The following is a 27,012-nucleotide window of genomic DNA, read 5'->3' on the forward strand; positions in this document are numbered from 1 at the left end:
CTCTGATCCACCAGGAGGCCTGGTCACAGACCGGGCCGCGGGGGAGTTGACCCCCGGAACTCTCTCCAGGTAAACTCCAGGTAGACTGTATTGGTCTGCTTGCGCTTTGCCGCAAATACACGTATATTCTGTGTGAATTGGGGCAGCAAGGCGCAGAGCCACTGCAATATAGAGGGTCTTAGGGTCGAGTCGTGTTCCCATTGCCGATATGGGAACTGTGTGGAGGAATTCCCCGGAGTGAGGTGCGCTCACAGCCTGGAGACGGGCAGTCTCCCTATCTGATGTTGCAGCCCTAAGCATGTTGGCAAGCACCTTTTCAGCGATTGGGCCATCCCAGCTTGACTGTGAGCCAGTGTCATTCAGTGATGGCACTGGCATAGCTAGGGTCCTGTATTCCTGCTGAGTCGCTGAGGTTATCAGGAAGAATTTGTCTTATCAACTCGTTTGACGCTATGGAAGAGAATAGGAAAGCTGGTAGAGCAATCTGGGAGGATCTGCGTACTCCTAGCCCTCCAAGCCTGACCGGAAGTGATGCTTGCAACCACTGTCCATCTTCAAGGGAAAGATTCAATACACTCTCTGGCATGGTCTTAAGGAGAGAGTCATATTCCTTGAGTTTTGGACTGCTGAAGGCTGGGGAGCATCTCGGAAAGTAGGTAAGTTTTGAGATTGACAGGCACCTGGTGAGTAGGTAGAAGGCATCATGTGTGTCAATGTCTTTCATCCTGCTTTCCATCGTCTGGAGGTCTGAGACTTTTTTTCTAGGATCAGATCGATGGCATTGAACCCAAGAGGAGCACCAAGGAGAATGCTATTGGTTGGATCAACGGCTCGTGCTCCTGGTAAAACGGCGCTAATATTCTGGATCATCTGTCGATTGGTAGAAACTATTTCTCATTTGGTGGGATTTAAAGAAAGGCCCAGGCTTTCTCCCATGTCTTTAATTTTACTGATGTCCTCTAGGAGAGATTCTGTTCTGCCAGCGAGGGGTACCATCATCCAGGAACTAGATATTGAGCTCATTGGAGAGTGCTTTTATGACGTCCTTGATGACCAAACAGAATAGAAAGGGGGCGAGAGAGCTCCCCTGTTGCAGAGGCAATATACATTGCCTCTATAACTGGACTGGGGACCCTCATTGTGCTTATTCATTTTTAATATAAAACTACCTTTAACATTGCTGCATTGTTCCTGCTGTAATTTTCAGTACTCTATCATGTGAGTTATTCTAGTATTCTTGTAAAAAAGAGAATATTATTATAACTTGAAAATGTGCTTAGTCAACTCCACCTTAGAGGTACGATCCCTCGACCTACTGTGTACCTTTGAAATAATTCACTACTGTCCATAGTGCTATGGCTACATAATAAGCTTGTATATAAATAAAAAGCTTTTCAGAATTGTCTACAAAGGAAATATTAGCCTTAAGAAAAATTATTAATTAATAAATGTAGTGGGTACAGTACGACAGCTAAAGATGAGATGGTGGCAGCGGTGACGTCAGAGGTGGCGGACGTAAGAGTGCTGAGTCAGGTGGAGTCACCATTATTGTTTCTCTTGTTTTAAGTCGCTGAAAACTACTTCAAGATGTCCACGGCGCTGTTTGGAGGAAGTGCTCGCTCGTCCAGCAAGAACCTGGTGGAGTTCAGGGTGAGTGTGAGCCAGGGAAGGAGGAGGAATTACGTCCTTATAGCTGTTAAGGAAGAAGAGCAACAGCAGCACCCATCACATAGTCTTCCCTCACCCCACCCATGAATCTTCTTCCATACTACCTGTGAATCTCCCTTCACCCCACCCATGAATCTTCCTTCACCCCACCCATGAATCTTCTTCCATACTACCTGTGAATCTCCCTTCACCCCACCCATGAATCTTCCTTCACCCCACCCATGAATCTTCTTCCATACTACCTGTGAATCTCCCTTCACCCCACCCATGAATCTTCTTCCATACTACCTGTGAATCTCCCTTCACCCCACCCATGAATCTTCTTCCATACTACCTGTGAATCTCCCTTCACCCCACCCATGAATCTTCTTCCATACTACCTATGGATCTCCCTTCATCCCACCCATGAATCTTCTTCCATACTACCTATGAATCTCCCTTCATCCCACCCATGAATCTTCTTCCATACTACCTATGAATCTCCCTTCATCCCACCCATGAATCTTCTTCCATACTACCTATGAATCTCCCTTCATCCCACCCATGAATCTTCTACCATACTACCTATGAATCTCCCTTCATCCCACCCATGAATCTTCTACCATACTACCTATGAATCTCCCTTCATCCCACCCATGAATCTTCTTCCATACTACCTATGAATCTCCCTTCATCCCACCCATGAATCTTCCATACTACCTATGAATCTCCCTTCATCCCACCCATGAATCTTCTTCCATACTACCTATGAATCTCCCTTCATCCCACCCATGAATCTTCCATACTACCTATGAATCTCCCTTCATCCCACCCATGAATCTTCTTCCATACTACCTATGAATCTCCCTTCATCCCACCCATGAATCTTCTTCCATACTACCTATGAATCTCCCTTCATCCCACCCATGAATCTTCTTCCATACTTCCTATGAATCTCCCTTCATTCCACTCATGAATCTTCTTCCATACTACCTATGAATCTCATTTCACCCCACCCATGAATCTCCCTTCATCCCACCCATGAATCTTCTTCCATACTACCTATGAATCTCCATTCCACTCATGAATCTTCTTCCATACTACCTATGAATCTCCCTTCATTCCACCCATGAATCTTCTTCCATACTACCTATGAATCTCCCTTCATCCCACCCATGAATCTTCTTCCATACTACCTATGAATCTCCCTTCATCCCACCCATGAATCTTCTTCCATACTACCTATGAATCTCCCTTCATCCCACCCATGAATCTTCCATACTACCTATGAATCTCCCTTCATCCCACCCATGAATCTTCCATACTACCTATGAATCTCCCTTCATCCCACCCATGAATCTTCTTCCATACTACCTATGAATCTCCCTTCATCCCACCCATGAATCTTCTTCCATACTACCTATGAATCTCCCTTCATCCCACCCATGAATCTTCTTCCATACTTCCTATGAATCTCCCTTCATTCCACTCATGAATCTTCTTCCATACTACCTATGAATCTCATTTCCTGAATCATTCCACCCATGAATCTTCTTCCATACTACCTATGAATCTCCCTTCATTCCACTCATGAATCTTCTTCCATACTACCTATGAATCTCATTTCCTTCATCCCACCCATGAATCTTCTTCCATACTACCTATGAATCTTCCTTCATCCCACCCATGAATCTTCTTCCATACTACCTATGAATCTCCCTTCATCCCACCCATGAATCTTCTTCCATACTACCTATGAATCTCCCTTCATTCCACCCATGAATCTTCTTCCATACTACCTATGAATCTCCCTTCATCCCACCCATGAATCTTCTTCCATACTACCTATGAATCTTCCTTCATCCCACCCATGAATCTTCTTCCATACTACCTATGAATCTCCCTTCATCCCACCCATGAATCTTCTTCCATACTACCTATGAATCTCCCTTCATCCCACCCATGAATCTTCTTCCATACTTCCTATGAATCTCCCTTCATTCCACTCATGAATCTTCTTCCATACTACCTATGAATCTCATTTCACCCCACCCATGAATCTCCCTTCATCCCACCCATGAATCTTCTTCCATACTACCTATGAATCTCCATTCCACTCATGAATCTTCTTCCATACTACCTATGAATCTCCCTTCATTCCACCCATGAATCTTCTTCCATACTACCTATGAATCTCCCTTCATCCCACCCATGAATCTTCTTCCATACTACCTATGAATCTCCCTTCATCCCACCTATGAATCTTCTTCCATACTACCTATGAATCTCCCTTCATCCCACCCATGAATCTTCTTCCATACTACCTATGAATCTCCCTTCATCCCACCCATGAATCTTCTTCCATACTACCTATGAATCTCCCTTCATCCCACCCATGAATCTTCTTCCATACTTCCTATGAATCTCCCTTCATTCCACTCATGAATCTTCTTCCATACTACCTATGAATCTCCCTTCATTCCACCCATGAATCTTCTTCCATACTACCTATGAATCTCCCTTCATTCCACCCATGAATCTTCTTCCATACTACCTATGAATCTCCCTTCATCCCACCCATGAATCTTCTTCCATACTACCTATGAATCTTCCTTCATCCCACCCATGAATCTTCTTCCATACTACCTATGAATCTCCCTTCATCCCACCCATGAATCTTCTTCCATACTACCTATGAATCTCCCTTCATCCCACCCATGAATCTTCTTCCATACTACCTATGAATCTCCCTTCATTCCACCCATGAATCTTCTTCCATACTACCTATGAATCTCCCTTCATCCCACCCATGAATCTTCTTCCATACTACCTATGAATCTTCCTTCATCCCACCCATGAATCTTCTTCCATACTACCTATGAATCTCCCTTCATCCCACCCATGAATCTTCTTCCATACTACCTATGAATCTTCCTTCATCCCACCCATGAATCTCCCTTCATCCCACCCATGAATCTTCTTCCATACTACCTATGAATCTCCATTCCACTCATGAATCTTCTTCCATACTACCTATGAATCTCCCTTCATTCCACCCTTCTTCCATACTACCTATGAATCTCCCTTCATCCCACCCATGAATCTTCTTCCATACTACCTATGAATCTCCCTTCATCCCACCTATGAATCTTCTTCCATACTACCTATGAATCTCCCTTCATCCCACCCATGAATCTTCTTCCATACTACCTATGAATCTCCCTTCATCCCACCCATGAATCTTCTTCCATACTACCTATGAATCTCCCTTCATCCCACCCATGAATCTTCTTAAATACTTCCTATGAATCTCCCTTCATTCCACTCATGAATCTTCTTCCATACTACCTATGAATCTCCCTTCATTCCACCCATGAATCTTCTTCCATACTACCTATGAATCTCCCTTCATTGCACCCATGAATCTTCTTCCATACTACCTATGAATCTCCCTTCATCCCACCCATGAATCTTCTTCCATACTACCTATGAGTCTTCCTTCATCCCACCCATGAATCTTCTTCCATACTACCTATGAATCTCCCTTCATCCCACCCATGAATCTTCTTCCATACTACCTATGAATCTCCCTTCATTCCACCCATGAATCTTCTTCCATACTACCTATGAATCTCCCTTCATCCCACCCATTAATCTTCTTCCATACTACCTATGAATCTTCCTTCATCCCACCCATGAATCTTCTTCCATACTACCTATGAATCTCCCTTCATCCCACCCATGAATCTTCTTCCATACTACCTATGAATCTCCCTTCATCCCACCCATGAATCTTCTTCCATACTTCCTATGAATCTCCCTTCATTCCACTCATGAATCTTCCATACTACCTATGAATCTCATTTCACCCCACCCATGAATCTCCCTTCATCCCACCCATGAATCTTCTTCCATACTACCTATGAATATCCCTTCATCCCACCCATGAATCTCCCTTCATCCCACCCACGAATCTTCCTTCATCCCACCCACGAATCTTCCTTCATCCCACCCATGAATCTCCCTTCATCCCACCCACGAATCTTCCTTCATCCCACCCACGAATCTTCCTTCACCCCACCCATGAATCTTCCTTCACCCCACCCATGAATCTTTTCACCCCACCCATGAATCTTCTTTCACCCCACCCATGAATCTTCCTTCACCCCACCCACCCATGAATCTTCTTTCACCCCACCCATGAATCTTCTTTCACCCCACCCATGAATCTTCTTTCACCCCACCCATGAATCTTCCTTCACCCCACCCATGAATCTTCTTTCACCCCATCCATGAATCTTGCTTCATCCCACCCATAAATCTTCCTTCACCCCACCCATGAATCTTCTTTCACCCCACCCATGAATCTTCTTTCACCCCACCCATGAATCTTCTTTCACCCCACCCATGAATCTTCCTTCACCCCACCCATGAATCTTCTTTCACCCCACCCATGAATCTTCTTTCACCCCACCCATGAATCTTCTTTCACCCCACCCATGAATCTTCCTTCACCCCACCCATGAATCTTCTTTCACCCCATCCATGAATCTTCTTTCACCCCACCCATGAATCTTCTTTCACCCCACCCATGAATCTTCCTTCACCCCACCCATGAATCTTCCTTCACCCCACCCATGAATCTTCTTTCACCCCATCCATGAATCTTGCTTCATCCCACCCATGAATCTTCCTTCATCCCACCCATGAATCTTCCTTCACCCCACCCATGAATCTTCCTTCACCCCACCCATGAATCTTCTTTCACCCCATCCATGAATCTTGCTTCATCCCACCCATAAATCTTCACCCCACCCATGAATCTTCTTTCACCCCACCCATGAATCTTCCTTCACCCCACCCATGAATCTTCTTTCACCCCACCCATGAATCTTCTTTCACCCCACCCATGAATCTTCTTTCACCCCACCCATGAATCTTCCTTCACCCCACCCATGAATCTTCTTTCACCCCATCCATGAATCTTGCTTCATCCCACCCATGAATCTTCCTTCATCCCACCCATGAATCTTCTTCCATACCGCCCATGAATATCTAGGATATTTTTAAGATTTACTCTACCATGGTTCCTTGACCAAAAATCAAGGGGGTTTACCTGTACAAAAAAATGTAGTCATCAATAGAACTCTCCCATAAGTCAACTTGATAAGCAAATTCACAGTATAATTTTACCATTATTGTTCAAATTTCATTGTACAATCTCTTAGTATTTAAATAATCAACTACCTCTTTATGTGATTTTACTAGTAAGCATAAGTCACCTTATGTAATTTTCTTATTTACTATTGTTTGCTTAAACATTAGCTGAATTGATACTTTCTCTGTCCATATTACTACCTCATATATTTTTTTGAATACTATCAATTGATATTACCTACTAAAATTAATAATTATCATTTTTACTATAATTTCAATTTACTCTTAACATTTTTGACATTTAATAACCATTACTTGTCTAATTACCTTTACCTGTTTTATACCACATTTACTATCTTAGAGTACTCTTAATTACCTTGTACTGCCATATAACCTCAAGTATAACTACCAGTGCAATATTGAATGAAATAAACATTACTTTTTCACTTTTTTTGTAATCATTATTACTTACTAAAATTTTATTAAACACCATATTTACTACCAGTCAATTTTACTTTTGTACATTAAACATTATTTTATACTTCCCATAACATTTTGTTGCCAAATTTTCAAGTTTGGATATTCAACTCCAACCTTTATATTATCCTTTGTACCTGTCTACCATCTTACTATCATATTATAACCAAGACATTACCATTATTCATTGTTCTTACCTGTCCATTTAATTTTGTTTACCACTACTTGTTTTTTTAGTCACTTTTTATTGTGTGTGCAATTAGTGTATATTCCAATTACTTTTTTGCAAGTACCAATACTATCTTTTGCTAGCTAGTACCAACTACCTCATTTTTTTTTTTTTTTTTTTTACTTTTTATTGTGCAATAAACTGCTCAACTTATTTAATATTACAAATCAGATCTTACTCCTAAACCAATATTATTTCATAGTGACTATCTGTCCATTTAACTTGTTTACCATTACTCAACTGTAGTCCCTTATATATTTTTTGTCCTTTATTTTAGCTCTATATAACTACCTTAGATCATATATTCGCAATTGTTAAACTAATCAAGGTGCTATTCTCAGGTGCTAAAGTTAATAAGTTCACTATTTTGCCATTATACTCCAAAGCTCATTTATTTGATTACCACTTTATTGTTCACCACAACTTATATTAGTCCCTTTTATATTATAATTTTATATTATAATTCTAACTTTAAAGAATTACCTTTAAAGTACTACCTACTATCATATTCCCAAGCTCCATTATTTGATCATCACTTTATTTGTTCACCACAAATTATTTTAGTCCCTTTTATATTGTCTCCTTTATTTTAGCTTTAAAAAACTACCTTAGCTCATTATTTTTTACATTTGTTAAATAATTCAGGTGCTATTTTTTTTTAGCTTTAGAATATTTACTTTATTTTTTACTTAATTCTAACTATAGATTCACTACAAATCTTATGATTACAAGCATTGATCCTGATACCAACCTCTTATTTAATGACTTAAATGATTCAAACAGTTACTGTAATTACTACACAGCAGAACAATCAAAGGCACTTCTCAGAGCCAACAACAACATAACTATCTTTAACTACAATATCAGATCTTTAAGCAAGCATTATGATGACCTCCTAGCATTACTAAATTCCTTGCATGCCAATATGTCCATTATTACACTAACTGAAACCTGGCTAAAGCCTGATACTACAGATGTCTATGCCATTCCTGGTTACACAGCCATACACAACTGTAGGCCAGACCAACAAGGGGGTGGCACAGCTATATACTACTCAGACCAACTAGAATGTATCACTAATACTTGCACAAGGGATGAACATGGGGAATATATAATAGCTAAATTCAAATCCAAATACCTACAAAAGCCTCTCACAGTGATAAACATCTACAGAATTCCACAGTCAAACATTAGCCAATTTAGTCAAAACCTAGGAAGTATGATAACTGATGCACGCATGAACAAAGATCACTTACTACTCTCAGGTGACTTCAATATAAATCTCCTGCAAGACCAGGACCCACACGTTACTGAATTCACAAACACAATGAGTAACTGCATGTTGCTACCAACAGTAACAAAACCTACAAGAGTTACAGAGACTAGTGTTAACCTACTTGACCACATCTGGACCAACACCATATCCCCTTTAAAATCAGGCATAATTACAGATAATACCACAGACCACTACCCTACTTTCCTCATAACAACTCTTGGTAAAATACCCCAAGACACTACTAAAGTCACCTTCAGACTTCACAATGAGGCAGCCATTAATAACTTCACAACAGCAGTAACAAACATTGACTGGCACACTGAGCTAGAAATCTATACAGATATTGACGAATGTTTTAATAATTTTCTAAAAAAGACCCAATACCTTTATAACAAGCACTGCCCTAAAAAAACTAAGCAGATGACAGCTAAGAGACTGAACAGTCCCTGGCTAACACCCAGCATTCTCAAATCCATAAATACAAAACACCGATATGAAAAACAGTACAGAATGGGTCACATAACCAGAGACCAAACAAAATGTTACTCGTCAATCCTAACCAGCCTGATAAGAAGGGCAAAAAAATTGTATTATGAGAACAGATTATCCAACTTACGAGGTGATATAAAAAAGACCTGGAAGACCCTATCAGAAATTCTGGGAACAAAAAAGATATCACGACATAGCGAAATAAAATTAGCAAAATCAGATGAACCCCAACTCCCACCAACAGAAACAGCAAACAGACTCAATGATTTCTTCTCCACTATAGGTCAAAACCTTGCCAATAATATCCCAAGCTCAGATACCCCACCAAATGACTACCTCACTGGCAACTACCCGAACACACTGTTCCTAGCTCCGACTAACCCATACGAAGTCTCCCTTATTATCAACGCACTGAAAAACAAGGCAGGAGATTTAAATACCTTACCACCCTTTATATACAAAAAAGCGTCACAAGTACTATCACCAATCATTGCAACACTCTTTAACAAATCCATTGAATCCTCCACCTTCCCTACAGTTCTCAAAATAGCAAGGGTCACCCCGATCCATAAAGGAGGAGACCAAACAGAGTTGAATAACTATAGGCCAATATCCAATTTACACCCTCTCTCAAAAATCTTCGAAAAATTAATTCATAAACGAATCCACTCCTACCTTATCTCCCATAACATTCTCAACCCCTGCCAATTTGGATTCAGGCCTAATAAAAATACTAATGATGCTATTATACACATGCTAGAACATATATACACTGCAATATAGAAAAAGAAGTCCCACTGGGGATCTTCATTGACTTACGTAAAGCTTTTGATACAGTTGACCATGACTTGCTCCACGTAAAATTGTCACACTATGGTATTAGAGGGCACTCCCTCAACTACCTCAAGTCTTACCTCAGCAACAGAAGCCAATATGTATACGCAAATGGGGCAAGCTCTTCCGCACAACCAATTACAGTTGGTGTCCCACAGGGAAGTGTCCTTGGCCCTCTTTTCTTCCTCCTATACATAAATGACCTACCAAATGCTTCGCAATTACTCAAACCCACACTTTTTGCAGATGACACCACATACGTCTTCTCTCACCCGAGCCCAGTCACGCTAGCAAATACTGTAAACGCCGAATTACAGAAAATATCTACCTGGATGAGGACTAACAAACTTACACTAAACATTGACAAAACCTACTTCATTCAGTTTGGTAGCAGAGCTACAGATGTACCTCTTAACATAACGATAAACGGATCACCTATCACAAAGCTAACAGAGGGAAAATTCTTAGGAATCCACCTCGATAATAGACTCAAATTTCATACACATATACAACAAATTTCTAAGAAAATTTCCAAGACTGTAGGCATACTATCGAAGATACGGTACTATGTTCCACAGTCAGCCCTCCTGGCCCTTTATCACTCTCTTATTTACCCCTATCTCACCTATGGAATTTGTGCATGGGGCTCAACAACAACTAACCATCTCAGACCACTAATTACCCAACAAAAGGCTGCAGTTAGAATGATAACAAATTCTCACTACAGGCAGCACACTCCACCAATATTCAAAACACTCAACCTACTCACCATACAAAACATCCATACTTATTATTGCACTTATTACATACATAGAACACTTAACTCTGATATTAACCCTCCCCTCAAACATCTCCTTGCCAACCTCAACAGAACACATGACCATAATACAAGGCACAGATCACTCTTTGATGTTCCTCGTGTCCATCTCACGCTATGCAAAAACTCAATGCACATAAAAGGCCCTAAAATCTGGAATTCATTACCTGTAAATATAAAAGAAACACTACCCGTTTATAAATTCAAGTCTCTTCTCAAAGTTCACTTACTCACTCAAAACCAAATAAATACTGAATAACTGAGCCATATAAATTGTATATCCTAAATGTTACTCACAATTATATCACACAAATGTTAAACCTAACTTTGTTATTTTTTTAACCCTTTGAGGGTTTTGGTCGTACTAGTACGTCTTACGCGTAGGGGTTTTTGACGTACTAGTACTCATAAATTCTAGCGGCCTCAAATCTAGTGGGAGAAAGCTGGTAGGCCTTCACATGAAAGAATGGGTCTATGTGGTCAGTGTGCACAGTCTAAAAAAAATCCTGCAGCACACAGTGCATAATAAGAAAAAAAAACTTTGACCATTTTTTTTGAATAAATCGGCAACTTTGCAGTGTATTTTCGTATGGTATTTATTGTTGTATTCTAGTTTTCTTGGTCTCATTTTATAGAATGGAAGACATATTACAGAAATTGAGATGATTTTGACTGGTTTTACAATGAAAGGTGCCTTGAAATTGAGCTCAAATTAGCAGAAATGTTCGATTTTTACCAAACTTCAAAAGTAAACAAATCGTGCCAAGCGTGCAATACACGTCAACTGGTGAGTCTAATATTCTTTCACAAGTGCACCAATAATATTTATACCATTTTTTACACTAATGCAGTAGTCTGCATAACAGTAAATCTTATATATTTTGTGAAAATAAAAATTCAAAGTGGAAAGCAAAAGAATATAAGAGGGGCCTTGAGACGTGACTAATGACTAGAGGAAATGTCATTTTAGTGCCAGGAATGTCTTTCTTGTTTATTCTGGACCCTATTCGGAAATTGGCATCTTTTGAAATTTGTGTGAAATTGGCAAAATTGCTAAATTCTGACCACTGTACTGGATAGTTGAATTTCATGGGTGGTTTCTTGCACTCATTCGATAGAAAAAATGGAGTTTTAGCGAAATATTCATGTTTTTTGTCGACTAGTACAGTGAAAATGGGGCTCAAAGTGGGCAAAATCGCCGATGCATAAACATCGCCGAGACCGCTAACTTTGCGAGAGCATAATTCCGTAAGTTTTCTATCAAATTTCAAACTTTTGGTGTCTTTATGATCGGGAAAAGATTCTCTATCTTTTCATAAGAGAAAATAATTTTTTTTTTTTTTAAATTTGGCCGACCCTGAGAACGAGTTTCGGAGAGGGCCTGTCGACCCTCAAAGGGTTAAATACACTACCTAACAGAATACTCCATTCTACTGAATGAACAGCAATGCATGCAACCATTGGACCTGTCTTTGTAATACTCATTTGTATTTTATAGTTATCTGTTTACAATAATGTCTTATCACTGATTTCATCATTGCTTAGTTAATCTTAAGTTAATTTTAAGCCAGCCCGTAATGCTATGCATATAAGTGGCTTTGGCATGCTGCTCTTACCTGTATTTTTTGTACCTCTGTTTGTATGCTAAATTTCTAAATAAATAAATAAATAAATAAACCTCCTCAGGTTGTTCTATATGACCCATGTGTGCTTAGTTCTTCTTTTTAATTGAATAATAGTATATGTTCTACATGAACAATATTTATATTTTGTTTTTGCTTAGGTCTTGAGGACACACAATTTATGGGTACTTCAAAAATACATTATGTAGATTTGACCTAGGATAACTCATCAATAGTGCAGCCATGAGTCAAGGGTATACCTTGGGGCACATATTTTGGGGGTTAAAATGAAAAGTTTACATAAAATAAGATTTGTTTGGATTTTTAACCCGGAGGGTTAGTCACCCTGGATAACCCAAGAAAGTCGGTGCATCACTGAGGACTGTCTTGTTTCCCAGGATGTGACCCACACCAGTCAACTAACACCCAGGTACCTACATATTACTAGGTGAACAGGAGCAGTAGGTATAAGGAAACAGGCCCAATGTTTCTACTTGATCTGGTATTGAACCACGGACATTTAGTGTATGAGGCAAGAGTGTTGCTTGCTGAGCCACCAAGCCTCCTATCTAATGGCCAAAAATATACCAGTTTGGTAAATTGTTTATGGGTGTGGATAAAATTGTGAGCCAGCTTCATATGAAAAATGCTCAATTAATTGTAATCTGCAGGCTGGCAAGATGTACATGAAGGGGCAGATGGTTCACCCTGACAAAAGGAAGGGTTTGGTATATCTCTACCAAGCTGATGACTCCCTCATGCATTTCTGCTGGAAGGACCGTGGCACTGGCACTGTTGAGGAGGTAAGAAGTGGAGTCTTAGTGTTTGAAAGCAAGAATATTGTTTGGTATTTTGCCAACTAAAATTTAATTATAAAAATAAATTTGGCAAAACTGTTGCATAGAATATATAACTTTTTTGTGATTCAGTTATTGCATGAGTGATATGAACTCTTCATACCCTTCTCTCCTGCATAAACTCCTGTGCTAAAGCTCGTTATGTGTACAGGATGGTAACATTATTCTCAACTATTCATTAATAAAGTAATTGTCATAACATACTACTAAAACGTATTCTCCATATTTTAACCTGTGGACGAAATTGTAATAATTTTGTAATAGTCAGCTACACTGCTGCAGGTGCAGCAGTATACATGTAGTTAAAAAGAAAACTTTGAATTAATGATAAATAAAGACTATAGACCAATAAGCCTATAGACCAATAAGCCTTACCTTCATAGTGGGAAAATTTATGGAATCAATAATTGCAGAAGCAATTCATAGCCATCTTCACAGGCACAGATTGATTAATGAATCTCAACACGGTTTTACAAAGGGGCGTTCCTGTCTTACGAATTTACTAACTTTTTTCACTAAGGTGTTTGAGGAGGTAGATCATGGTAATGAATATGATATTGTGTATATGGACTTCAGTAAGGCTTTCAATAGAGTTCCACACCAGAGGCTATTGAGGAAACTTAGGGCACACGGAATAGGAGGAGAAATTTTTTCCTGGGTAGAGGCATGGCTGACAAATAGACAGCAGAGAGTTTGCATAAATGGAGAGAAATCAGAATGGGGGCACATCACAAGCAGTGTTCCTCAGGGGTCAGTGTTGGGCCCGTTGTTGTTCACAATTTACATAAACGACATAGATGAGGGAATAAATAGCAACATAAGCAAATTTGCTGATGACACCAAAATAGGCCGTCCAATTCATTCTAATGAAGACATTAGAGCACTCCAGGATGATTTGAATAGACTGACGCAATGGTCTGAGAAGTGGCAGATGCAGTTTAATATTGACAAATGCAAAGTTCTAAATGTTGGACAGATAAATAACCATGCCCCATATAAACTAACTAAATAATGTAGACCTTAATACTACTGATTGCGAAAAGGATTTAGGAGTTCTGGTTAGCAGTAACCTAAAACCAAGACAACAGTGCATTAGTGTTCGCAATAAAGCTAACAGAATTCTTCAACTCTTTATATCCTTGGTTAGGCCTCATTTAGACTATGCTGCTCAGTTCTGGTCACCGTATTGCAGAATGGATATAAATGCTCTGGAAAACGTACAAAGGAGGATGACAAAGATGATCCCATGTATCAGAAATTTTCCCTATGAGGATAGACTGAGGGCCCTGAATCTGCACTCTCTCGAAAGGCGTAGAATTAGGGGGATATGATCGAGGTGCATAAATGGAAAACAGGAATAAATAAAGGGGATGTAAATAGCGTGCTGAAAATTTCCAGCCATGACTCGCAGCAATGGTTTCAAGTTGGAAAAATTCAGATTCAGGAAGGATATAGGAAAGCACTGGTTTGGTAATAGAGTTGTGGACGAGTGGAACAAACTCCCGAGTACAGTTATTGAGGCTAAAACGTTGTGTAGTTTTAAAAATAGGTTAGATAAATACATGAGTGGGTGCAGGTGGGTGTGAGTTGACCTGACTAGCTTGTGCTGCTGGGTCTGGTGCAGATGTCCATCCTTGAGTGGAGATGACCAGGCTGGGTGGGTCATTGGGATAATCTGGGGGTGGGTCATTGGTCTAATCCGGGGGTGAAACATGGACCTGCTCCGCTTGGGTCAGTAGGCCTGTTGCAGTGTTCCTTCTTTCTTATGTTCTTGTAATATATATAAAAGTAGAATTAGACTTAATTGCAATATGACAACTTAGAATGCACTTTTTTTTTTTTTTTGAGACATAAGAGTCTTCAACCGACTTTTTTGTGAACTCATATTTTTTACTGCTCTTTTCAATATATTTTTCTTGTACAAGAAAAGTAAATAGATAGAAGTGACTGGCAGCAAGTGGTTTTTATAATTTGACATGCTGTTGGAGTGTGAAGAAGATTAGCTGGACTTGAGTCTTGGAAGTGGGAAGTACAGTGCCTACACTCTGAAGGAGTGTTAGGGATGTTAGAGTTTGGAGGGGCATCTGAACTGTAATGTCTGCACACTTACGACAAAACAGTGGAAGTGTTTTCTTCTTTGTTGGGTCACCGTACCTTGGGTGGAGACAGCTAAGTGTTAATAAAAATGCTGATGATAATATAATAATACTATAATAATTATGATAATTTAATCTCTTGTATCTTACTTTTCCTGTGTTGAATGGAGAGAGAGAGAGAGAAAGATTTAATTTTAAAAAATTATTTTAGTGTACCATCTTCAGTATTTGAATAAAATACTGGGAAAACTACATTTGGTCACCATAATGTAAGCAAACAAAGAGGTGTCATATTTTGCAAGTACATGATGTGCTGCTTACTGCTTGCAGATGTTTATTATTTTGTGGAATGCAGTAATTGAATGGGATCAAGGCTGGCATGCATGAATTTGGAACACTGTCTTTCATTTTCAGGATCTGATCATATTCCCTGATGACTGTGAATATAAACGTGTTGCACAGTGCACCACTGGCAGAGTTTACGTGCTTAAGTTTAAATCGTCTAGCAGGCGGCTTTTCTTCTGGATGCAGGTAAATAAGTGAGTTTGTGTGTGGAAGTGTGTAGAGTCCTACAGGTAAATGTGGTGATAAAAGCGTATACTATACTTTAAAACAGACTTCACAAACCATACCACAGGCAGGGCTTGAACCCATAGCCAGAGAGTCTTAAAACTTCAGACCAACTTCACGAGTTAGACCACATAATTTAGAACTAGTTATCATTGAAGTAAATACTGTACTAGCTTGAGAGGGGCTTTTGTATCTGTAGTTAATGGTGTGAAATTAAAATTTTTGGAGAATTGGCAATAAATTATATTTAGTGTGCTTTAGGATATACCAACATCAGTGTATACACTGAAATGCAATTATTATTTTTTTGTTTAGTTGTGCATTATGTGAATTAGAAAAACTTTTGCAACAAAACAGTGTAAAACTCAAAACCAGTACATTAACTGGGCTTGTAAATCACATCTTGAGCATAGGTCAAGACTAAGAACAGAAAAATAAACTGGCACAAATAGGTGGAGTAGAATAAGAAGTTTAGAAACACACAACACAACAGTGCAGGAATAAACTGCTGCCATTCGGTAATTCTATAATTGAGGTCAGTGGTTAGAAACATAATGGTGTAACACCACAGATAATTTGCCTGTTTTGTAGTTCTTCACTCATATGTGACTATTACAGTTCAAACCATTGCTTGTCTCCTGGTACGACAATATTTCCAAGGATGGCTAGAGCCAGCCGATTAGCTGTTTCTTGTTACAGGAGTAGTTTGTTTATAGTTTGAATTTATTAGAGAATAATTTACCAAGTGTATAGAATATTAGAAGAAACTAAACAAGGACACATTTTTTGTTATTTGTGATACAGTCATGTTATGGTTTTTAAATCTGGTTTTCTTAACCTCCAGGAGCCCAAGACTGACAAAGACGATGAGCAATCACGCAAGGTAAATGAGTTACTCAATAATCCCCCAGCTCCAGGATCACAACGCTCTTCTGGATCAACTCCAAATCCTGCTCTAGGATCAGAAATAACCAATCTGCGTGACTCAGATATTCAAAATCTCTTTGGAAACATTTCTCAGCAACAGCTGATGCAAATTTTAGGAAGTGGAATGTCTAGTTTGGCCACACTGCTTGGTCCAGGGTTAGTTTAGCTAGTGTACATATTGTATGTTTAAGGGGTTTGTTGTGTTGGCTTTTATGAAAGAATGTTGATAATTAGTGAATTTTAGCTGTTATTTATAAAAAAAATTTTTGAGTCCTGTTTCAAGTCAAATTCTTAGCTATTTTGCTAGTGTGCCTTCCTTTCTGTCAAGTGGGCACATGAAACCACCCATTCAACTATCAGAACTACACTGTTCACAACAAATTACCAACTTCTGTGCACTATAAAGTGCACAGAAGCTCCTGGCCCTGCCTCTCAACTTGCCGCTTGCCAGATTCACTCAAAGGCTTGTGGGCCCTATTGTACCTATTCTTAAAACCACGTATGGAATCTGCTGCCACTGCATCTTCGTTGAAGTCATTCCACTTCTGACTACCCTGAGACTAAAGAAATATTTCTTGACATCCCTTTGACTTATCTGTTCCCTTGAGTACCAATTTACCACATTAGTTCCTCTGAGTATTTTGTGTGTTGTCATTATGTCTTCCCTGGTCCTTCTGTCCTTCAAGTTCATTAGATTCAATTCCTTTAGCCTTGCCTCGTAGCTCATACTCCTTAGCTCTGGAACTAACCTCATTGCATACTTCTGGACTTTCTCTAGTTTCTTAATGTGTTTCCTTAGGTGTGGTTTCCATACTTGTGCTGTGTATTCCAAGATGGGCCTGATATATGTTCCTAACCTAGAATGACTTTGCCAGGCGAGCATTGGTTGCAGAGTTATTCGGTTGATGTGAGCCTCTATCGATATGGTAGGCACTATGCTTACTCCCAAGTCCTCATTGAGTGACATCTGTAGCCTATCTCCAGAGCCTATTCTCTGTGTCTGTTCTTCTGGTCCCTTCTCAATCTTCATAACCCTGCGGTAGTTGGGTTGAATTCAAGCAACTACTTGTCTGACCAATTCTGCAGTTTATCTAATCTTTATGCAGCCTTTCCCAGTCCTCATCTGTTTGTATTCTCCTCAGTAGTTTTATATCACTGGCTCTAGCCCTTTGACTGTTTTCGACGTATAAATACGTCTTACGAGCCAATGTTTCTGACGTATATATACTCAATAATTCTAGCGGCTTCAAATCAAGTGGGAGAAAGCTGGTAGGCCCACATGTGAGAGAATGGGTCTGTGTGGTCAGTGTGCACCACATAAAAAAAAATCCTGCAGCACACATTGTGTAATGAGAAAAAAAAAACTCTGATCGTTTTTTTGGAATAAAACGCCGACTTTGAGGTGTATTTTCGTATAGTATTTATCGTTGTATTTGCGTTTTCATGGTATTAGGTGATAAAATGGAAAACATATTACAGAAATAGAGATGATTTTCCTTACTTTTATGATGAAAACGACCTTGAAACTGAGCTCAAAGTAGCGGAAATGTTCGATTTTTACCAATGTTCAAGAGTAAATAAATCACACCACACGTCCAATACACGTCAACTGGGGAGTCTAATATTCTTTCACTAGTGCACTGATATTATTTATACCATTTTTACAATAATGCAGTCGTCTGCATAACAGTAAATTTTGTATTTTTTTGTATGAATAAAAAATCAAAATAGAAAGCAATAATAATATAAGAGGGGCCTAGAGATGTGACTAATGAACAGAGCATATGTTATTTTAGTGCCACGAATGTCTAACTTGTTTATTCTGGACGCTATTTTGAAATTGGCATCTTTTTTATTTTGCGTGAAATTGGCCAAATTGCCAATTTCTGACCACCATATTGGGTAGTCCAAATTAGCTGATAGATAAAATGGAGTTCTAAAGAAATAGCTATGAGTTTGGTCAACTGGAACACTGGAATTGGCTGAAAATTGGGCTCAAAGTTGGCGAAATCGCCGATACGCATATGTCGCCGAGATCGCTAACTTTGCGGGAGCATAATTCCACGAGTTTTCGACCAAATTTCGAACTTTTGGTGTCATTACCATCGGGAAAAGATTCTCTATCATTTCATAAGAAAAAATAATTTTTTTTTTTCAAAAATTGAGCGACATAGAATGACAGTTTCAGAGAGGGGCCTGAAACAGTCAAAGGGCTAGAGATATATCTGACTCAGTTCCATCTGGTATGTCTTTCACATAAACCAGAAACAGCACTGGTCCTAATACTGACCCTTGTAGTACACTGCTTGTTACTCTTCCCCATTCTGACATCTCTTCTGGAACAGTCACTCTTTGCTTCCTTTCCCTAAGGTACTCTTCAGTCCACTTCTTGATTGGAGCAAATGGAGGCAAGTGGTATTTAGAGTTTGATGTGCTTTTTGTGTATGAACAAGGAGATTCAAGGAATTCAGTGAGTTAGTCTTGAGTCCTGTAGATGGGAAGTACAGTGCCTTCACCCTGAAGCAGGGAAAGGGATGTTATATTCCAGAGGTGCATATGAATTGTGATGACTGTGTGCTTGTGGCAAAAGAGCTGTTGAATGAATGGTGGTGAATGTACAGTATCTCCTTTTGGGTTGCCCTGCCTTGGTGGAGGCTGGCCAGTGTGGTTTCATAATAAATGCTCTTAAGTATTCTTCATTAAAAGCACTGAATTAGTATTAGGTTATAGTGGTTGTTAAATTTTAGAAAACAATATTTTACTAGCCAACTTTATTTTTTTCATTTATTGTTTCAGTTGGCCTAAAGCTTGCTGTTAGATATGGAATCACAGATTAATATTTAATCATTTTAGTTTTAGTAATAAAGTTGGTAGAATTACCGACAATATGTAAAGTAAAGGGACACAAGTGCAAATAATGGGGCATTTTTATTGTGGCAACATTTCGCTCTCCAGGCTTGACAAAGCTCCTGGAGAGCAAAACGTTGCCACAATAAAAATGTCACATTAGTTGCACTTGTGTCCTTTTACTTTACATTTTAGTTTTACCCAAACATTTTGTCTTAATGGTTTAGTAGCATCACATAAATATGGCAAGTTTGTGGCAGTCAACTTTCATGTTGTACAGTATCCCAAAATTTGGCAAAATTTATCTTGTCTATTGTTTTTTCTATTTTTTTTCCTTTCCATAGCACACATTTCACTGGATGCATTTTTTTTTCCCCAACAAGTTGGCCGTCTCCCACCAAGGCAGGGTGACCCAAAAAGAAAGAAAATCCCCAAAAAGAAAATACTTTCATCATCATTCAACACTTTCACCTCACTCACACACAATCACTGTCTTTGCAGAGGTACCCAGATACAACAGTTTAGAAGCATATATAAAGATATATAACATACCTTTCCAAACTGCCAGTATCCCAAACCCCTCCTTTAAAGTGCAGGCATTGTACTTCCCATTTCCAGTACTCAAGTTCGGCAGTATAAAAATAGCCCGTTTCCCTGAATCCTTTCACTAAATATTACCCTGCTCACACTCCAACAGCTTGTCAGGTTCCAAAAACCATTCATCTCCATTCACTCCTATTTAACACGCTCACACATGCTAGCTGGAAGTCCAAGCCCCTCGCCCACAAAACTTCCTTTACCCCCTCTCTCCAGCCTTTTCTAGGATGACCCCTACCCCGCCTTCCTTCCCCTACAGATTTATACGCTCTCCAAGTCATTCTACTTTGATCCATTCTCTCTGAATGACCAAACCACCTCAACAACCCCTCTTCAGCCCTCTGACTAATACTTTTAGTAACTCCATACCTCCTCTTAATTTCCACACTCCAAATTCTCTGCATAATATTTACACCACACATTGCCCTTAGACAAATGTTTATTAAAAAAAAATGTTCTTGGATCAATTCTGTTACACTGCTTATTATTGAGGCATCAGCACACACTATTATTGTATCAGTAATTGGCAGGAAGTTTTTAATGAGGATTCATAATGCATTCATATTATTTGATCATCATTTTTCCTTGAATTGTGTCCAGTAGGTCTGGCAGTGGAGGGGGTCGAAGTGGTAGTGGGAGTAGCAGCTCAACTTCAGCTACTACCACAGCTTCCACTACTCCAGCCGCTACTACTACTCCAACACCGGCACCGACTCCTGCTCAGGGTAGGTACAGTATTATGTTGATGTTTACTTTGATTTATAGCTACTCTTAAAAATTAGCTTCTGTATACTGTACAACACTTCTTCAGGACCATTGATATTTTCCATTTGAACAAAACTCTCCTTATATTCCTTCCCTGTACAACCTTACCTCCCTATTTCCATTTTGTAATACATTGTCATCCCTCCTTAGTTCTCGAGGCTTCTATTCTATCCTAGAAAACACCCTTAGTAATATATTGTCTTTCATTGCTGCAACCATCATCAATGATCTGATGGTCTTTCTTGTATATTTAGGTTTTCTGTAGTAAGATCTTTTTTTTATTTTTTTAAGCCCTACCAGTAGTAAAAAAAAAAAAATTACCCCGCCAACTCCATCTTACTTCTCATTCCACTCACCTTCTCTTCACTTGTCTCGCCCACAGCACCTCACATTGGTGCTACTGTATAGAGTAAATCCTCGCTATAACAGACTTAACATTATAGGCAAAATCCACTGGTTAAATTGTACTTGTAACTCCTATATTGCCAATGTTTATTGTAGTATATCTATAAAGTGTGTACAGTACTATATTAGTTATATACAGTAGACCATTTAACACGGTAGTTACATTCCTGAAAACACCATGTTAGTTAAAACCGTGTTAGACAGACTGAAGAACTTTTAGTCCATTATAACAAGGGCATACTGTATTGCCATGTCCACACAGTATACTAAGATTCTTAAGCTTTTATCTTATCATACTTCTCGTTCTTTCACCCCTAATGAAGTGAATAATTTTTATTTTGGTGTGTAACCTTAAAAGAAGTATGACCCTCACCAGGGGGCCATGCTACTTGCTTTTTTCCAGTAGACAAAAGGTGCTTAGGTTGAGTTAGGTAGGATTTGTCAGAAAACAGGACAAGTGTTTCCTGACATGGGTCTGAGTCATACGATGACCCACCACTGGAACTTTGTCATCTGACCGAGGCCTTCCACTGGCTTACTGGTCCACCGCATAAAAATTATAGTTATGATTATAACCATAGTGCTTGTAAGAACAAAACTAGTTTGTGTTCACTATTTGCTTCAGATTTATCATGCATTGACTGGAACTTAGTGCAACTTTTTCTTTTCTTGTACTGTATTTTTAGAACTTTCCAAACAGCATTTTAATCCACTTTTATCATAAATGGGGGCATTTTAAATTTTAAACTCATCATGCAAGAGAGAGTCTAAAAATGTTTTGAAAATGGCTAATTTTTATAGCACACACATAAGAACATAAGAAAGGAGGAACACTGCAGGAGGCCTGTTGGCCCATACTAGGCAGGTCCTTTACAATTCATCCCACTAACAAAACATTTGCCCAACCCAATTTTCAATGCCACCCAAGAAATAAGCTCTGATGTGAAAGTCCCACTCAAATCCAACCCCTCCCACTCATGTACTTATCCAACCTAAATTTGAAACTACCCAAAGTCCCAGCCTCAATAACCCAACTAGGTAGACTGTTCCAATCATCAACTACCCTATTTCCAAATCTAAACGTTATCTAATTTAAATCCATTACTGCGGGTTCTCTCTTGGAGAGACATCCTCAAGACCTTATTAATATCCCCTTTATTAATACCTATCTTCCACTTATACACTTCGATCAGGTCTCCCCTCATTCTTCGTCTAACAAGTGAATGTAACTTAAGAGTCTTCAATCTTTCTTCATAAGGAAGATTTCTAATGCTATGTATTATTTTAGTCATCCTATGCTGAATGTTTTCTAACGAATTTATGTCCATTCTGTAATATGGAGACCAGAACTGAGCTGCATAATCTAGGTGAGGCCTTACTAATGATGTATAAAGCTGCAGTATGACCTCTGGACTTCTGTTGCTTACACTTCTTGATATAAATCCCAGTAATCTATTTGCCTTATTACGTACGCTTAGGCATTGCTGTCTTGGTTTAAGGTTGCTGCTCACCATAACCCCCAAGTCCTTTTCGCAATCTGTATGGCTAAGCTCTACATCATTTAACTTATAAGTACTAGGGTTATGGGCACTACCAAGCTTCAGAACCTTGCATTTATCTACATTGAACTGCATCTGCCACTTTTCTGACCAAGAATAGAGCTTGTTTAAATCCTCCCGAAGTTCCATAACATCTACGTTTGAATCAATTATCCTACCAATCTTTGTGTCATCGGCGAATTTGCTCATATCACTAGTAATTCCCTCGTCAAGATCATTGATATATATTATAAACAACAACGGGCCCAAGACTGATCCCTGTGGAACGCCACTTGTTACAGATCCCCACTCGGATTTAACCCCATTTATGGACACACACTGCTTCCTGTCAGTGAGCCATGACTCGATCCACGAGAGCACTTTTCCCCCAATGCCATGAGCTGCCACTTTCTTTAACAGTCTATGGTGTGGAACTCTATCAAAAGCCTTACTAAAATCTAAGTAAATAATATCAAATTCTTTATCGTGGTCAACAGCCTCAAAAGCTTTACTGAAGAAAATTAATAAATTAGTTAGACAAGACCGGCCTCTTGTGAATCCATGCTGAGTATCATTAATCAAGCTATGCTTATCGAGATGGCTTCTTATAATCTCAGCTATAATTGACTCTAGTAATTTGCCTACAATTGAGGTCAGGCTTATTGGGCGGTAATTTGACGGTAACGACTTGTCCCCTGTTTTAAAAATAGGAATTACATTAGCCATCTTCCACATATCAGACACTACACCTGTTTGAAGAGATAAATTAAAAATATTAGTTAATGGTTCACAGAGTTCCATTTTGCATTCCTTAAGAACCCTTGAAAAAACCTCATCAGGACCCGGCGACTTATTTTGCTTCAGTCTGTCTATCTGCTTCACAACCATTTCACTAGTGACTGTGATGTTACATAATTTATCCTCTTCTAGCCCACTATAAAAATTAATTACTGGAATATTGTTAGTGTCTTCCTGTGTAAAAACTGAGAGAAAATAATTATTTAAAATCGAGCACATTTCATTCTCTTTGTCAGTAAGGTGCCCATAGTTATTTTTAAGGGGACCTATCTTATCTCTAACTTTTGTTCTATAGACCTGGAAAAAACTTTTTGGGTTAGTTTTAGAATCCCTAGCAACTTTAATTTCATAGTCCCTTTTAGCTTTTCTTATCCCCTTTTTAATGTCCCTCTTAATGTCAATATACTGATTCATAAGATGACCCTCACCTCTTTTGATACGCCTATAAATTCCTTTCTTATGCCCTAGTAGATATTTGAGCCTATTATTCATCCATTTTGGGTCATTTCTATTTGATCTAATTTCTTTATATGGGATAAACGTTCTTTGAGCAGCATGTATAGTGTTCAGAAAACTGTCATATTGATAGCTCTCTTCGTTACCCCAGTCAACAGATGATAAGTGTTCTCTAAGCCCATTGTAATCTGCTAAGCAAAAATCTGGAACTGTTACTGAGTTGTCCCTACTATCATACTTCCATTCTATGCTAAAGGTAATTGATTTGTGGTCGCTAGCACCCAGTTCCTCTGAAATTTCTAAATTATTAACAAGGGATTCATTGTTTGCCATAACTAAGTCAAGCAGGTTATTTCCCCTTGTAGGTTCTGTCACAAACTGCTTCAAAAAACAATCCTGAACTACTTCTTAGAAGTCGTATGATTCTAAATTCCCAGTCAAGAAATTCCAATCAATATGACTAAAGTTAGTCTCCTAGAATTACTACATTATCGTGCCTTGTGGCCTTAACAATTTCCTCCCATAGTAGTCTCCCTTGGTCCCATTCTAAGTTTGGGGGACGGTATATCACTCCTAAAATCAGTTTTTCATGCCCCTCTGAAAATTCTATCCAAACAGACTCTGTATGTGTTACTTCAGACTTAATACCCGTTTTTATGCAACAGTTCAAGCGATCTCGGACATACAGTGCCACCCCACCCCCCTTCCCAATACTTCTATCTACTTGGAACAATTTAAAGCCCTGAATATGACATTCCTCAGGCATGTCCCAACTTTTTGAATTAAACCACGTCACAGTTAAGGCAAATACATCAATGTTACCTGCACTAGCAACTAATCTCAACTCGTCCATCTTATTCCTAGCACTACGGCAATTAGCATAATAAACATTGAAAGACCCTCCTCTCTCTTTACCCTTCCTGCTCATTTCTGTTTTTCTACTAAACCTATTACTGTCCTTATCACCCAAAGTCCCTGGCTTTTCAATATCTACCTCGTTCTGCTTATTACTAGTTCCCATAGAACTCGTAATATTACTACACTGGGACTTCACTGTTTTCCTGCCAAAACCCATACCACTAACTATTCCTAGTTTAACCCTTTGACTGTTTTCGACGTAAAAATACGTCTTACGAGCCAATGTTTCTGACGTATATATACTCAATAATTCTAGCGGCTTCAAATCAAGTGGGAGAAAGCTGGTAGGCCCACATGTGAGAGAATGGGTCTGTGTGGTCAGTGTGCACCACATAAAAAAAATCCTGCAGCACACATTGCCTAATGAGAAAAAAAAACTCTGATCGTTTTTTGGGAATAAAACGCCGACTTTGAGGTGTATTTTCGTATAGTATTTATCGTTGTATTCATGTTTTCATGGTCTTAGGTGATAAAATGGAAAACATATTACAGAAATAGAGATGATTTTCATTACTTTGACGATGAAAACGACCTTGAAACTGAGCTCAAAGTAGCGGAAATGTTCGATTTTTACCAATGTTCAGGAGTAAATAAATCACACCACACGTCCAATACACGTCAACTGGGGAGTCTAATATTCTTTCACTAGTGCACTGATATTATTTATACCATTTTTACAATAATGCAGTAGTCTGCATAACAGTAAATTTTGTATTTTTTTGTATGAATAAAAAATCAAAATAGAAAGCAATAATAATATAAGAGGGGCCTAGAGATGTGACTAATGAACAGAGCATATGTTATTTTAGTGCCACGAATGTCTACCTTGTTTATTCTGGACCCTATTTTGAAATTGGCATCTTTTTTAGTTTGCGTGAAATTGGCCAAATTGCCAATTTCTGACCACCATATTGGGTAGTCCAAATTAGTAAATGGGAGGTTTCTTGTACTCAGCTGATAGATAAAATGGAGTTCTAAAGAAATAGCTATGAGTTTGGTCAACTGGAACAATGGAATTGGCTGAAAATAGGGCTCAAAGTCGGCGAAATCGCCGATACGCATATGTCGCCGAGACCGCTAACTTCGCGGGAGCATAATTCCATGAGTTTTCGACCAAATTTCGAACTTTTGGTGTCATTACCATCGGGAAAAGATTCTCTATCGTTTCATAAGAAAAAATAATTTTTTTTTTTTCAAAAATTGAGCGACATAGAATGACAGTTTCAGAGAGGGGCCTGAAACAGTCAAAGGGTTAAAGTCCTAACTGCTCCCTCCACTGCAGTTGCCAGTGCTACCACCCCAGACCTAGATAAGTGAACCCCATCCCTGGCATACATGTCATTTCTGCCATAGAAGAGGTCCCAGTTGTCAATGAATGTTACCACATTTTCCTTACAGTATTTGTCCAGCCAGCAATTGACACCAATTGCCCTGGAGAACCATTCATTTCCAACTCCTCTCCTTGGCAAAATACCACATATGACAGGGTTCCCACCCTTACTCCTAATTATTTCTATTGCTGACCTATACCTGCTAATCAGGTCTTCACTCCTACGTCTGCCAACATCGTTGCCTCCAGCACTGAGACAGATAATAGGATTGCTCCCATTACCTCTCATGATGTCATCCAGATGGCTAACAATATCCTCCATCCCTGCCCCAGGAAAGCAAACTCTGTCTCCTACTCCTG

General features: G+C 39.1%; 1 protein-coding gene across 2 annotated transcripts in view; it reads left to right on the top strand.

Annotated features, from left to right (window-relative positions):
* The first annotated feature begins 1,481 nt into the window (after positions 1–1,481).
* The window catches only part of Rpn13 (regulatory particle non-ATPase 13), a 34,262-nt gene continuing 8,731 nt past the window's right edge, over positions 1,482–27,012 (top strand). Inside the window, exons 1-5 of one of the 2 annotated variants that reach the window (XM_053781482.2) lie at positions 1,482–1,650; positions 13,220–13,351; positions 15,916–16,032; positions 16,916–17,154; positions 21,046–21,167. In XM_053781482.2, the coding sequence (XP_053637457.1) occupies positions 1,588–1,650; positions 13,220–13,351; positions 15,916–16,032; positions 16,916–17,154; positions 21,046–21,167 (673 nt within the window). In that variant the 5' untranslated portion in view covers positions 1,482–1,587. Of the gene's footprint in view, positions 1,651–13,219; positions 13,352–15,915; positions 16,033–16,915; positions 17,155–21,042; positions 21,168–27,012 lie in introns of both variants that reach the window. The other variant, XM_053781481.2, reaches the window with a different exon arrangement.

Source organism: Cherax quadricarinatus, chromosome 53, assembly GCF_038502225.1.
Source record: "Cherax quadricarinatus isolate ZL_2023a chromosome 53, ASM3850222v1, whole genome shotgun sequence".
Taxonomy (NCBI): domain Eukaryota; kingdom Metazoa; phylum Arthropoda; class Malacostraca; order Decapoda; family Parastacidae; genus Cherax; species Cherax quadricarinatus.